Below are 14,192 nucleotides of genomic sequence, written 5' to 3'. Positions count from 1 at the left end.
TGACAGCTACAAACAAATATGAGGCGATTCTAATTGCAGATAGGATGGCTGCAAAATCCATGAATTTTTTTTTGCCTTACAGTAAATTAACATATAACAATGTTATTACAACACATAACAAAAATTTAATAACAACACATCAAATAGTTTAACACCAAAAGTGATTTCTTGGATGCTGCCTGATGACACAAGACCATGTGAGCCCTGTAAAAGAACAAGCAGGTGCTGAATTAAACGTACAAAAAATTTTCTTCAAGGCTAAGTGAATCTGGTGCAACAGAGGTAATGTAAATGTTTGGTACCTAAGTACGTAAACATGAACATGAGGAGACCTGTCAAACTATAAGCACAACATGCAAACTGACCTGGGTATTTGTTACCATCATAAGATAGTACAAATATTTACAAATTCACGACAACTTTGGTGTCCCAATTGAGCACTATAGAGAAAGAACATCAATACAATTCCTCTGTATGTATGTAAACTGATATGAAATTCACAATACTAATAAGATTCTGAGTTAAGTATCATGACCATATCCACTCCACTGTTAGTGGGTGAATCACTATGACTATATAGATTGCCTGCAAAAACTGATAGGAGGGTATTAAATGCAATACACTTAAAATTTGTCACTTTTTACACAAATGGCACATTTGGGGATTTCATTCGTTTAAACAGTTGACACTGTTACACAGAGACACAGGTTTCACTGTACATAAATTCAGACCAGTACGTGTGAATGAGTACTTTTTCATACAAACATCGATATCTGACATAGGTTTGCTTACTGACTTATTCCACCTGCAGCCAAAGTTCCAGAACTTCTGATGATGTAAGTGGCAAATGATAAGAGAGCCATGGTTATTTGGTATTTGGTCCATACACCTTGTCAACAATCCTGAAATTCAGTTGCTGTCTGTTCCCAAATTACACACCATGAGACCATATCCGACTGCTAATGTGTAAACCAGATGGTCTGTAAAAACCGTTAGGTGGGCAATAAACTAAAATATGGATACTATGAAAATACACAACATTTTAACTGACCTGGGAATTAGTTTGGTCCCATCATAACAGTACGCCTGATCCCGAAAATTCAGGAAACATGAGAACACAATATTCCTTAGTACGTAGACTGACCTGGAAATTCACGACACCCTTGATGTCACTACAGTTACATACACTGGAGTACAGAAGAACACACAACTCCTCTGTTAACTGAAATTCACACAACACTCTGATCTTAGCTCCTGCCAGGTTCCAAGTTACATAAACCGCTATGACCAGATAGCCTGCAAAAATTGACAAGCGGGCATTAAATTCAGAAGATTATAATCAACTGAGATATAATGCCAAGATCTTACCAGGCCAGATGAATCTCATCGTCCACGTACACTTGACAATTGAGAACTAAAGAACACACATAACATTATATAATTCCTCTGTCTATATAAATTTACTCCCCCGAACCTTGATCTTAGTTGCCAAGTTACGTATGTACCACTGCTAGTGAGAGAACCACATGCTATATATGACCAAGTACCCTGTACCTGTAAAATCGACAGATGGGCATTAAATACAATACAGCTAAAAATCTGTCACTTTTTACGCAAATGACAGATTTGGGGATCTGAAAATTCATCACACACTTGAGGTACTACAAAAATTTCTTAGTATACACAGACTGACCTGAAGATCCACAACATCCTTGATGTTATTACAGTCCACGTACACTTGACAATTGAGAACTAAAGAACGCACATAACATTATAAAATTCCTCCGTCTACTTACCCCTGAATCTTGATCTTAGTTGCTAAGCTTAGGGCTCTAGCCAAGTTACGTACGTAGCACTGCTAGTAAGAGAACTGCATGACCAAGCACCCTGTACCTGTAAAATTGACAGGTGGGCATTAAATACAATACAGTTAAAAATCTGTCACTTTTTACGTAAATGACAGATTTGGGGACCTGAAAATTTATTGCACCCTTGAGGTAATACGTTTGAGGATTCACAAGTTGACCCGGCAGTGACCTTACTACACAGCGTCCTGATTAGACAGGTTTCACTGTACATAAATTTAGTTATTTAGACCAGTATGCAATGTGAATGAGTATTTTTTTGTACAAGCATCATGTACATTACCTTACTTCTTCCACCTACAGTTCCGGGAATTCTAAATTGGCACTACAGTGACAATACTGAAAGCTATTTGGCCTGTACGAGTACACCTTGTTGACAATCCTTCCATGAGATAATTTCAAGCCGGATAATATTGGTGTTTGCTGCTACTCAAGTTGGTACCATCACAGAAGTTTTCAGCTTGGTCTCAGTGAATTTGCACTAGTCAGTGCAGACGCCTGACAGTCTAAAAGCCAATCGCATACACGCGGTTAATCAGTGTGAATAGATGTGGCACTTTGTACACTAGCTGCATTTTTTCACTCCTCGTTTCGTTACTGAACCTCCACGAAGAGCTGAGTACATCAGTATTCTCGCGACTCTTTAATATCCATTCGACTTCTTCAAGTGGTGTACGTATTAATCAGTTAAAGTACGCTTCACCACTCCATTACAATGCAACAAATATTTAGTAGCATTCAGTCCTCTCAAGACATGGACTTCCATCAATAATTAATGTAAACCGCGTATCACGTGTGTTCACTTGAGGTGTTACAGGGACTTTCCAAGAGATTTCCCCTAAATAGGCCACGTGATCATTGTCAGTCGAGTGGAACTTGTTCTTGGTTATGGCTCTACAATGCGGTACACGTACTTTAATGTATTTTAGTGTTTAATAATATTATACTTCCCTCTCAAGACATGGACTAGCTGCCATCAATAGAGGACTTGCAGCGTGACGTAAAACATCGTAATTGCTAAGCAACCGCAGCTGTCGGCCATGTTTCGAGACAGTGTTGTAGCTGAAAGGCGCTTTCTCGGGATTTGGTACAGGCTGTAATGAAGCGAATCAGTGTTGAGTTGTGTTGTAAATACCACCCAGCTCGTTAAAAACAGCGGAGAAGTTAGAATTGGTGAGTAATGTATCGAAGTTTAATTAGCCACCTATTTCACAAGGCCAATGATAAGATCTTCTATTTAGAAACCAGCCCTGCTTCCCAGTGTCACTATACCCAGCGCTTAGTGAATAAATCTCGTTACCTTTGTTCTGACCCAATATGCGCCATAGAAAGTTGTCCCGAAACATGTCCACCTAGCAACCGTTGCTTCACGCGTGCAAGTCCTCTATAATAATATAAATCGCGTATCAAATGTGTTCACTTTTCACTTGAAGTGTTACTGTGCAGGGACTTTCCAAGGGATATCGCCTAAATAGGTCACGTGGTAATTGTCAGTCAGGTGGAACTTATTTATTTCCATTAATGCACCATGGAGCTTGTGTTGGGGCTTTCATTAATCAATCATTATGCACATACCATGGTGCAACAAAGTTTGTAACAAATTGCTGGAATGTGGTTCGTGGTTTGCTGGTATGAGCTTGTGTTGTGGCTTTCAACTTTTGTAACAGATTGCTTGAATGTGGTTCGTGGTTTGCCAATGATTGTGTATATGAGTTGGGGTTGTTCCACACAGCTTGCACAATATTCAGATGTCTGCATGACGACACAAGATTAAGTGAGACCTGTGAAAGAACAAGCAGGCACTGAACTTAACCTTAAATTAAACACACATGTAACTAACCTGGAACATCGGTCGCAACACCAAAGACACTTGCTTGGATATCCTCATGGCTTAACTATGGAGTGACATGTGTAATTAATCGGCACTAAACAGAATCTACAACACAATTTTCTTTTCTGCAAGAACTTTTTAGCACCAAGTAAGGGCACTACCATCTCACCTACAAGAGCATTTCACAAGAGATGTGATATTAACTTGAGTACAACCAATATGTGGTGTATGTTTGTGAACATGTGTGTATAGTGTTTGCACATTTTGTGTGCGTCTTGTGCTTGTGTATGATGTAAGCGTGTGTTTGTATGTAGTGAAATAAAAATAATAGTATGATGTTTGTGATCTCTTTCATAACCCTTAGCAAAGCATCTAGCTCTACCAGTGGCAAACCAAGTGGATAAGTTGTCCTCAGGACACCATGGAAGTGGCCATAGCAGATTTTATTCATTGATAAGTACAGAATGATTGATATACTCCAATAGAACAGTCAAGCAATAAATACTCTAATAGAACAGTCAGGCAATAAAATACTCTAATAGAACAGTCATTGAACAATATAGGTGAATATTTACACCTCTGTCTGAAAACACTCCCAGATCCCAAATACAATCTCAGAGTTGTTATTTCAAGATGGTGGCATTCCCCAAGATCACCTAGAAAAGCATGCTTTAATAAGTGCTTTACATACATGCACCTTTGGTAACCCTGACTGTAGTCAATACTTGGCATGACCACTAATTTCTACTGGCCCTTGTCCTAATAAACATGCAGCTACTATAGGAATGGATGTTATATGCTCACAACTTGTCAGCAGATTTGTGTTGGGTTGCAACACCTCTACAAGGCAGAATTCATCATACACCCCCCATGGCTTGAACATTGGGTCTGTAAATTATATAACTGACAAAAATTAGTGATACCCCCCCCCCCCCCAAAACACATTTGCTGTAAAAAAAGGCGCGTCCAAGAAACTACAAGTATCTGTAACCCCATGTAAAAACAGATAATCTGTAGAAAAACACTCCATGAAATTAATGGGTAACTGAAAGAGCTGATATCTAGAGCGGCCAAGAATCAATAATGTTACTACAACTGACTATGATTACTAAAGAATATCTTGGCTATAAAACAGGCAAATAAAAGTAACTGGTAACCAAAACAGCTGATATCTGAAGCGGCCAAGAATAAAAGCTAAGTTGATTCAACTTACTACAATTTTTAATTTGCAACATTGAATCTTAATCATTCAACTGTGTTCTATACATTCACCCTTGCTACATCCTAAATTAATTCTTTGTAACTCTAATTGGCTGGTAATTTGGCCGCCTTTTTTTCTTTACTCTGACTATTGAAAAAGGCGGCCAAATTACCAGCCAATTAGAGTTACAAAGAATTAATTTAGGATGTAGCAAGGGTGAATGTATAGAAACACAGTTGAATGATTAAGATTCAATGTTGCGAATTAAAAATTGTAGTAAGTTGAATCAACTTAGCTTTTATTCTTGGCCGCTTCAGATATCAGCTGTTTTGGTTGCCAGTTACTTTTATTTGCCTGTTTTACAGCCAAGATATTCTTTAGTAATCATAGTCAGTTGTAGTAACATTATTGATTCTTGGCCGCTCTATATATCAGTTCTTTCAGTTACCCATTAATTTCATGAAGTGTTTTTCTACAGATTATCTGTTTTTACATGGGGTTACAGATACTTGTAGTTTCTTGGATGCGCCTTTTTTACAGCAAAGGTGTTTTTGGGGGGGGGGTGGTATACTCTACCTACACTAACTGTATGCAAGATAATAACCTTATTGTGACCACTAACTAGCTAGCTATTGTCTTCTTATCACGTACATACAATGGTGTCATAATACCAGACTAGCAGGGAATTTGAATGAAAACACAGAGCGATTATAGTAGACTACCTGCATCATGTGATGACTTTAAACTGGAGATAATCAGTCTACAAACAGGAAAAAGAAATAAATGCTGACTATTAACAAGTACTCCATACCATCTGAACTATCAGTCTAAGCCCCAGTATCCATAACACACAGCTTGAACGGGTTCCCACATTTCATAACTTCGCATCAATTCAAATTTTCATCAAGGTTTTCGTCACACAGTCCACACTTCACCACAAACATGAAGGCACACTGTCCCTATCTGTACAGAAAATTTTCTGTCTATTCCTTTGTCACGATGCTGACCGCGTTTTAATCATGTGATCTCGTTTCTATTTATTGTTTTTCATTAGCCATTAATACCACAATCAAATAACTTACAGTAAAACCCCAGGGGAAACCCGGTTACTGCTGGCCAGAAAGAAAAAGTATTGGCGAAGTGGACACACAGTAAGTTGTGTTAGCTATTCTTGTATATTATAATTAAGTGATTATCAGTGATTCAGCCCACCTCCTTAATTACTCTAGGTAGCTAATGGTAGGACAAAGTAACTTGATGCCCAGGCAATGTCCTGGCTTGCCCGGGTCTGACTATGCCACTGAGTAGAAATAGTGCATGCATTCATCTAGTATCCTACATAAATTAATAGATTTTTTCCAACGCATGTCAGCTAGAATATGACATTACTTTGTAGAAAGCAACAGTAGTGAACCAAAGTTTTGAGGGTTTATATTTATTCATTTATTATTGTACTGGGAAGACAGCACAGCCAATACTCCCAGGAAAAAGAGAAAAAAAAATTAAATTGCTATCATATTAAGTAAATGTTAGCTTGAAATTTAGATAAGGTTTTCAAAGATATGTGTTTCTTTGTAAGTATCCCACAATTCCAACTTACTTCTACCACAGTTGCTATCCACTGCATGTACATATACTAACAAGCTCAAAGCTTATGAATTGACAGCTTACCAAGTATGTATCAGTGCCATAGCTTTTCACAAACATTTTATAAGTCACAAGGTGGCCAAATTAGGTCATCGTATGTGTAAATTTTTTTCAAGTTTAAAGTAAAGTTTGTTTCCTTATAGCTGTGTAAAAGGTAGAACGGTTACAGTACAATAAAAATGTTTACAGTAAAAACAACTGTAGCTTGATGATTCGAAGTCTTTTTCATAGTACAGCAGACATGCCCACATGACAGTGATGAAGGAGTGATGAAATGTTGTTGTCATGTAAACAGCGATAAATGATGTGTACAGCATGGTATTGTGTATGGCACATGTGGTATGGTGCCACACATGGTATCCTGTCACACATGGTGTGCTGCCATACATATCATGGTTTTGCGAAGTGAAGTAGACTGTACAGTATTAACATACCAGTGCTAGAATAATCTGTGCAAAACTTGGAATTAAGCTTATATAAATATATAACTATATATACATTTAACCCTTAAACGTGCATAAGCCTATATATATAGGCAGATTAGCATGGTCTTGAAAACGCATAAGCCTATATATAGGCTTTTACGCATGATTGTAAACAAAGCGCTGTAATTTTTTAAGTGTTTACCATATCTATAAATTTGGAACTTGTGCCATTCTACTTGTGATGTAATAAGCATTAAAATGATACCTAGGGGTTTACCCTACGACCAAAGCACAAGACCAAAAATCGCCGTGAAAATAATTTTCAGCAACTAACCACAAAAAATATATTACATACCTTTAGAAAATGATCCATAACTCCTTGACAGTTCGTCCGATTTGCTTCAAACAAGTACTATTCGAATGGTCATTCAATGGCGAATCAGGCCATATATAGCTCACGTGACTAAACCCACAATCGAAACTACGATTGAAGCGAAGAATGTGGCGTTGCGATAAAACGAGACATCAATCTTCTTCGTTTTATACACAGTTAATTCAAATGTTTCAATTTGACCTCCATGGGTAAATTCAAACTGCAGAAGTTTTGGTTAAAATGACCATCTAAAAGTGATTGTAACCATAGTAGGTATTTGAACTAAATCAGTCAATATAACCAGGGAAGGTCAATACAACTGTTCACTTAGGATGTTGAAATAACATATTTTGGTGATTTGAGTATGAATTGTCAAGTCTATACTATGGTAAAGTTTAAATGACCAGCTACATGGTTAAATTTACAGTACACTAGCCGTTATAACAGTTGTGTTACATCCCACAATCAAAAGTGAACATGGAGAACATAGGTTTTAAATACAATTTGAAAACTCTATAAGACCAGGTATGTTTAAAGTATTAAAATGCAGTGTGTAACAATTATTGTGAATATGTGTCATAGATAGATTAATGTATGTTATTACTAATGATGTCTGACTTGTTACTTAATGTAAACAAACAAACAAATCTTTTGTGACATGTGTTAATTTTACCACAGATGGTTAAAATGACCACGATGGCAAGGTTATTTCAAACACCTGGCTAGAGGTTGAAGAGACCATAGAGCATCTGGGTAATACGACTGTATCTTAAAGTTAAAATAAACCAATACATCCTTGGGTCATTACTACCAAAAAATCGGTCGTTTGAATTGCAGGTAAAACAACCCTAAACTTTGGGTCGTTTGTACCCATTTGAATTTACAGTGTAACAAGTAAGCCATTGTTGTTACAGTGGTTATTTATTTAGCCTTCCCCAAGTAGGCCAATGAATAAGCTTTCTATTGATATATGGCTTTAGGCTAATAGATTTAGGAAAGGCTGTCTTACCTCACCATATAAGTTTGTTTTGAGTAAACACGCATCCCATAAATGTTCTGTGCGCATTCAGGACTAATTCCTTAAAAGTTTCATGCGCATTTAAGAGTTAAATGTGAAGTAAACTATATAAGTGTGCATGATATATTGTGTGTTACATGAAACTGAAGAGGATTAAAGAACTTATGAAATAACGTAGGACTTATAAACTTTGTATCAAAATATTTTTTGATATGGAAGATCTTCCATCTAAGCAGGTGCATGGAAATTGCATTTTCCAGTTTCCTTTTAAAGCAAATTTTATTTTTATCAGTTCATGATGCACTACCATGTGTCTTAATAAAAGTTAAGTTTTCAATAGGGCACAAATTTTGCAGATTTACTGTATATAGATTATAAATTAAAATCCTTCTGATGTTATGCAGGTGACTTAACTCCTACTGAAGTACTTCCAAATGATGAACCATTAAGAAAGAAGATTAAACTAGAAGGTAAGGCCATGCCAGATTTATCACAGATTATGCACGTACTCTCTAGCAGTGACCTGGCAGATCAGAAAATAAATATAAATATATATATATTAAAAATATAAACTTTCTGGAATTAATTTCTACGTCTGACTGTTTTACTAGAGTATATATGACTGCTTCATTAGAGTATTACAAATGCACAAGCTAAAGCATTTCTGAAATAGACTATGGAACTGTATTTCCCTTCACTTTACTGCTATACTTATTATTATTGTTTGCACAATATTTATGAGTCTACAGCCATTATAGCAACACAGACATGAAAGATAAAACTAATTGTCATGGCCTAAGATGATGGCATGTAGAATCTATATCAAACAATACAGTAATACTGTTAGTAGGGATCGCTCCAAAAGTGACACACGCCGCCTAAAATGCTGCCTTTAAAAATTATTGTAGAGGTATCATACGTGACAAAAATCACCTTTGCAATAATATTAGTCCATCTAACATGAAATTCAGCATTAAAAACAAGAAAACACTTACCAGTGACTGGATATAGAATTTTTTTTTAAATCACGAAAACTTGAAATTTCATCTGCCTTGCTGCCTGACTACAGTCGCAAGCCTAGAGCCCAAACAAAGCAGCGCATGGCCACCATTTTATGCCAAAATAACAAACTCACCAGTGGGAGTGGGATGTCCTTTTGTGGTTCCGACGAGCCTGCTCTCTCTGCACCTTTATCTTCCATCATGTTGGTTGTCTTCTTCAAGCATCAAACCATATCAAGGCGTTAATTTTTGTATCAACACTTTCTTTCAGCAGTATATTTAGACGCCACAGAAATATTTCAGGGCTGGATTTCAGAAACACTTCAGTCCCAGTCCTTTTATAAGAGGTATGATATCTGCAACTTCGAGATTGGGGTCCCATTCATGATAGGTTTGCGACCACACCCATCAAATAAAGATCTAGGTGGACTAATAGCAATAGAGTACGGAGACCACACCTCTTAGCAATCTAGTTATTTACTTAACAGTAAACAAGATGACCTCACCCCTTATTTGTCTAGCTAGCTGCACACCCCTTGTCCGATTTGAGATACTCTTATACAACAGTCACTCACAGTCATGCATGATATTTTTAAATTGTTAACTTAAAAAATGAAGTAGGGATCTATGCAATAAAAAGTAGTGAAACGAGCTTAATGATGGTACGTATTACAGCATAGCTCGGTGGGAAAGTCCCTACTTTGGCACAATAGCTACAACAATTATTTTGTTCAATGCCAAAGTAGGGACTTTCCCACTGAGCTATGCTGTAATACCATCATTCATCTCTTGTTTCATTGCATAGATCCCTACTTCATTTTTAGTACATATATACACAACATTACCAGGATAGCACAGTTGCATTTAAATACAATGTGCTATGAGTGGCTATGGCTATACAAGGTTACAGAATCCTTAGCAGCTCCTCTAAACTGCTTTTGCCACTCTGATATATATCTTACATTCTTAATAAGTAATACAAGGACATATTAATTCGTTTAACTATTAGGCACATAGCCAAAATATTTTTACCTGTTTCTGTGCATATAGGTGAAACTACTGATCATATAAATGACCTCAAGAAAGCATTATATGAAGTCGAGACGAAATGGCAACAGCTTCAAGAAGTTCTAACTTGTTCTATATGTTATCAGCCATTAATACACCCTTATACCATTCCATGTTTACACATATTTTGTAAGAAGTGCATAGAAAAGAGAGCAGTCATGTACACCCATGTTCATTGTCCAACATGTGCTGTATCATTTAGAAAGTATCAGATTGTGCCCATGCCCAGTAATGCTTCCATTGATTATTTATTTAAAGTGATTCATTTACGAAAAGATGTAGGACCAAGCTTTTTAGAGATGAAATGTAATAGATGCTCACACGATTATTCTGCTGCCTTGTGGTGCAAAGTATGCCATGATGTGTTTTGTCAAACTTGCAAACATATACATGATACATGGCCAGAATTTAAATCCCATGATAATGCTATTACAACTGAAGAATATTTGCTAAGTCCAAATGATGTGTTAATGCAAAGAGAAGCATCACAAACTTGCAACATTCATGCTGATCAATTGCTAGACCAGTACTGTGCAACTTGTAGTATGTTTATTTGTAATGACTGTGCTATAAATGATCACTGTAAACATAATTATGACTGTATTGATAAGGCTATAAAGAAAGTGGATGAAAAGGTGCAACAAGTTATCATTACATTACAGCAGCTGTTAGAACAGACAAAAAGTAACATGGCAAAGCTAGAAACTTGTGAAAAGAAAGTAGGGGATGTGATCTATACAACTGAATCAAATACAGAATCTGAAAGTACAGCTTCAAGTGAGCATAAACTAGAAGACATTGCGAATATCACTATTACAGCGCAGAAAGAAAAGATTCAGTTGACTCAGAGCCGAGTATCAAGCTGTCTGGAATTTTGCAGAAGCATAGTAAACACAAAACAATTATTATCCTACAATAATTGGATGATCCTTAGGATAGACATAATTGCAAACCAATTAAGTTGTGAATTAATGGACTGTACTATTAAATCATCATCAAGAGTTGGCTTTTCGATAAAATTGGTAGTTGCACTGAAAAATGCATATGGCTTACCTGTGAAGGAACAATCCAAACTCTTAAAAGTTGAATGCAAAAAGGAGAAGTTTATACAGAATGTGGAAATAGAAGAACAGTTGGATGGACTCTATCACATATTGTACATTCCTAAAAGAATAGAAAAGCATGGTTTGTCCATTTATTGGAAAAACGATTTAGTATGTCAGGAAAATGTTGAAATTGTACCTCAGGAATTTCAAGTCATTGACAGATACACAATACCCATTCATCATTTACAATTACCATACCTACTAGCCACAGGACCCAATAGTGAACTGATTTTCAGTGATGATGCTAAGCGTAAACTTGTTGTGTTTAATAGCAATTTTGAGTATTCCCATACTATTGGAGGAGACAGAAGCTTTGAAGACATTAGGGGAGTAACTGTAAACCAAAAGGGAGTAACATTTGTTGCCGACCAGAAATTAAACTGCATCCAAAAGTTCGAACTTAATGGAAAATTTCTTAGCACATTTGGCGTGTCGGGCAAAAACCCTGGTGAGTTTCAATCTCCACATGGTCTCCTGTTTTCCCAATCAAGGCATTTGTTTGTGTGTGACCGTCACAACCACAGAATCCAAGTTTTTAAAAATGAAAAGTTTGTTTACTACTTCGGACAATACGGTACTGCACCCAGTGCTTTCAACGAACCTGTGGATCTGGCGCTAAACAATAACGAAGACCAGCTGTTTGTAACGGACTGTGGTAATCATAAAGTCCAGGTATTTAATCCAAGAGGACAGTTTCTAAGGGTGTTTGGTGGCCTTGTAGATCTTTCCATTGATTTGCAACATCCAGTAGGAATTTATTGCACAGCAGATAATCACTTATTAATCAGTTCATATGATACTGACTCTGTGTTGATTTTCAATGAAGATGAAAGCTTTCATTCATTTATTAAAGATCTTAAAAAGTTCAACAGTCCCTGTGGAGTAGTGATGATAAATAGGCAGATAGTTATAGCTAGTCATCTTAAAAGTAGGCTGATAATTTGTTAACCCACGATTTGTGTATTTTAGGCAATTCATGCACACCTATATACATACTTTTATATAGAAGTAACAATGTTATTGCACTTGCATACAAATCTATGTACCTTGGCATTATTTTTTGTATAGTATAGTATGCTGTTGTCTGCATTTTGCATAATGCATGCATGTGTTATACATTGTAAGTTGCTAATAATTTTTAGCTAGTTTTAAAATGCTCATACACCCAAACTTATTACTATCTACAGTGGAACCTCTTTTAATGGACACTTCCTGTAAAGGACACTGTACATTTAACCTCCTTATAAAGGACAGTTACTGAAGTCCCTATAGACCTTTACCAATACAATTTTACCTCTGAAAGAGGACAACCTCCTTATAACAGTAAAATTTCACCAAAATTGGTTGGTTCCAAAGTGTCCGTTAAATAGAGGTTCACTGTATTCAGAAAGTGCAAGTCTGTTAGTATAATTTATAAAACTTTGTGTGGGTGAGATCAAAGGAAAAGTGTACTTTAAATTTCATAAAGTACACTTTGCTTTAATCGTACAATAAAGCACTGTTTGCGGTGCAATAAAGCACTCTTTGTAGGCAATAAAGCACAGTTTCCCACATGCTCTAGTGCAGAGTAATAGCCCATGGCGCTCACGCCAGTGTGACTAATCACCCAAGCCACGGTGAAGGCTGTAGCCTCGCTGCGCTGAGTGGTCAATCACCCCAGCCAATACGATCAAGTTCTACCCACTGGATTGCTTTTATAGACATACTTAAATGCTTTGAAGATGGGTGGGAGAAGGTAACGTTGCTGTTACGTTTGTTAATGTAAATGGACAAGTCCTGGAGATATCATGGAAATGCTTCACCATGCACTGTGAAAATGGTGGGATATAAGATGGTATTTCCAGTGGCTTGTTGAATACAAATAAGCCTTAATATAAACACTGTATTATACTCACGTTTTACTTTAGTATAATGCATGCTATACTATTACATATATGGTTTCAGTTTATTTACCACATTACCTGAAATAGCTTATCCGTGAATATAATGCCCACACTATACCATCACATATATGGTTTCAGTATGTTTAACACATCAACTAAAGCCTTACATGAGATTGTTAGTATAATACAGCTTTTTTGTATTCAATAAGCCACTGGAAATACCATCTTATATCCTTTTTTCACAGTGATGTGTCACAATAGAATCAATTGTGGGATGTGAACAAAACCTGCCAAAATGTACAATGAACGTCTATGCTGAACTAAGCATGAGTTACTTTAGTTTGTGTGCATTCTGCAGGCTGCTATATAATAATTCGTGAAACACGTGTTTATTGTGAGTCCTAGTGTATGGTGAAGCTACACGACTAGAAAGCATTGCCTTACTTGTGCTATATATGAAAAATAAAGCTCTCGGTGCTTGGCCTCGATGCTAATAAAGTACTCGGCCACACGCCTTGTACTTTATTTTTCATATAGCACTCTCGGCAATGCTTTAACATATACATAAAACATGGCGGCTGAGCTGATGCAAAAATTTTGAGCATAATAGGTTAAACTTTTGAGCAGTGAGCACTCAGCATAGCATAAAAAATCAATGAAATTTAAAGCATAATATGTGAGGGGGCATAGGAAAAGGACCTATAGCAATTAGACACGGAATCTGAGATATGCAAATCAAAGAATTTCACAACTTGCAATTGCCAACTAGTCATA

The 14,192-nt window shown here is 36.6% G+C and overlaps 1 protein-coding gene and 1 long non-coding RNA gene across 2 annotated transcripts in view; one reads left to right on the top strand and one right to left on the bottom strand.

Moving 5' to 3' along the window:
• LOC136264990 (E3 ubiquitin-protein ligase TRIM71-like) overlaps positions 1 to 12,697 on the top strand; it is a 71,700-nt gene extending 59,003 nt beyond the window's left edge. Inside the window, exons 5-6 of the mRNA XM_066059753.1 lie at positions 8,765 to 8,830; positions 10,412 to 12,697. Coding sequence (XP_065915825.1) covers positions 8,765 to 8,830; positions 10,412 to 12,483 — 2,138 coding nt within the window. The 3' untranslated portion in view covers positions 12,484 to 12,697. The remainder of the gene's footprint in view (positions 1 to 8,764; positions 8,831 to 10,411) is intronic.
• On the bottom strand, positions 910 to 1,538 carry LOC136265001 (uncharacterized). The gene is made up of 4 exons (XR_010705335.1): positions 1,369 to 1,538; positions 1,145 to 1,296; positions 1,052 to 1,086; positions 910 to 980 (listed from the first exon to the last, which is right to left on the bottom strand). It is a non-coding gene; the product is annotated as an uncharacterized lncRNA (long non-coding RNA).
• Positions 12,698 to 14,192: the final 1,495 nt, after the last annotated feature.

The sequence above is a fragment of the Dysidea avara genome, chromosome 8, assembly GCF_963678975.1.
Source record: "Dysidea avara chromosome 8, odDysAvar1.4, whole genome shotgun sequence".
Lineage (NCBI taxonomy): Eukaryota > Metazoa > Porifera > Demospongiae > Dictyoceratida > Dysideidae > Dysidea > Dysidea avara.
The sequence above is the reverse complement of the archived record's forward strand: the minus strand, read 5'-3'. Positions and strand labels throughout refer to the sequence as shown.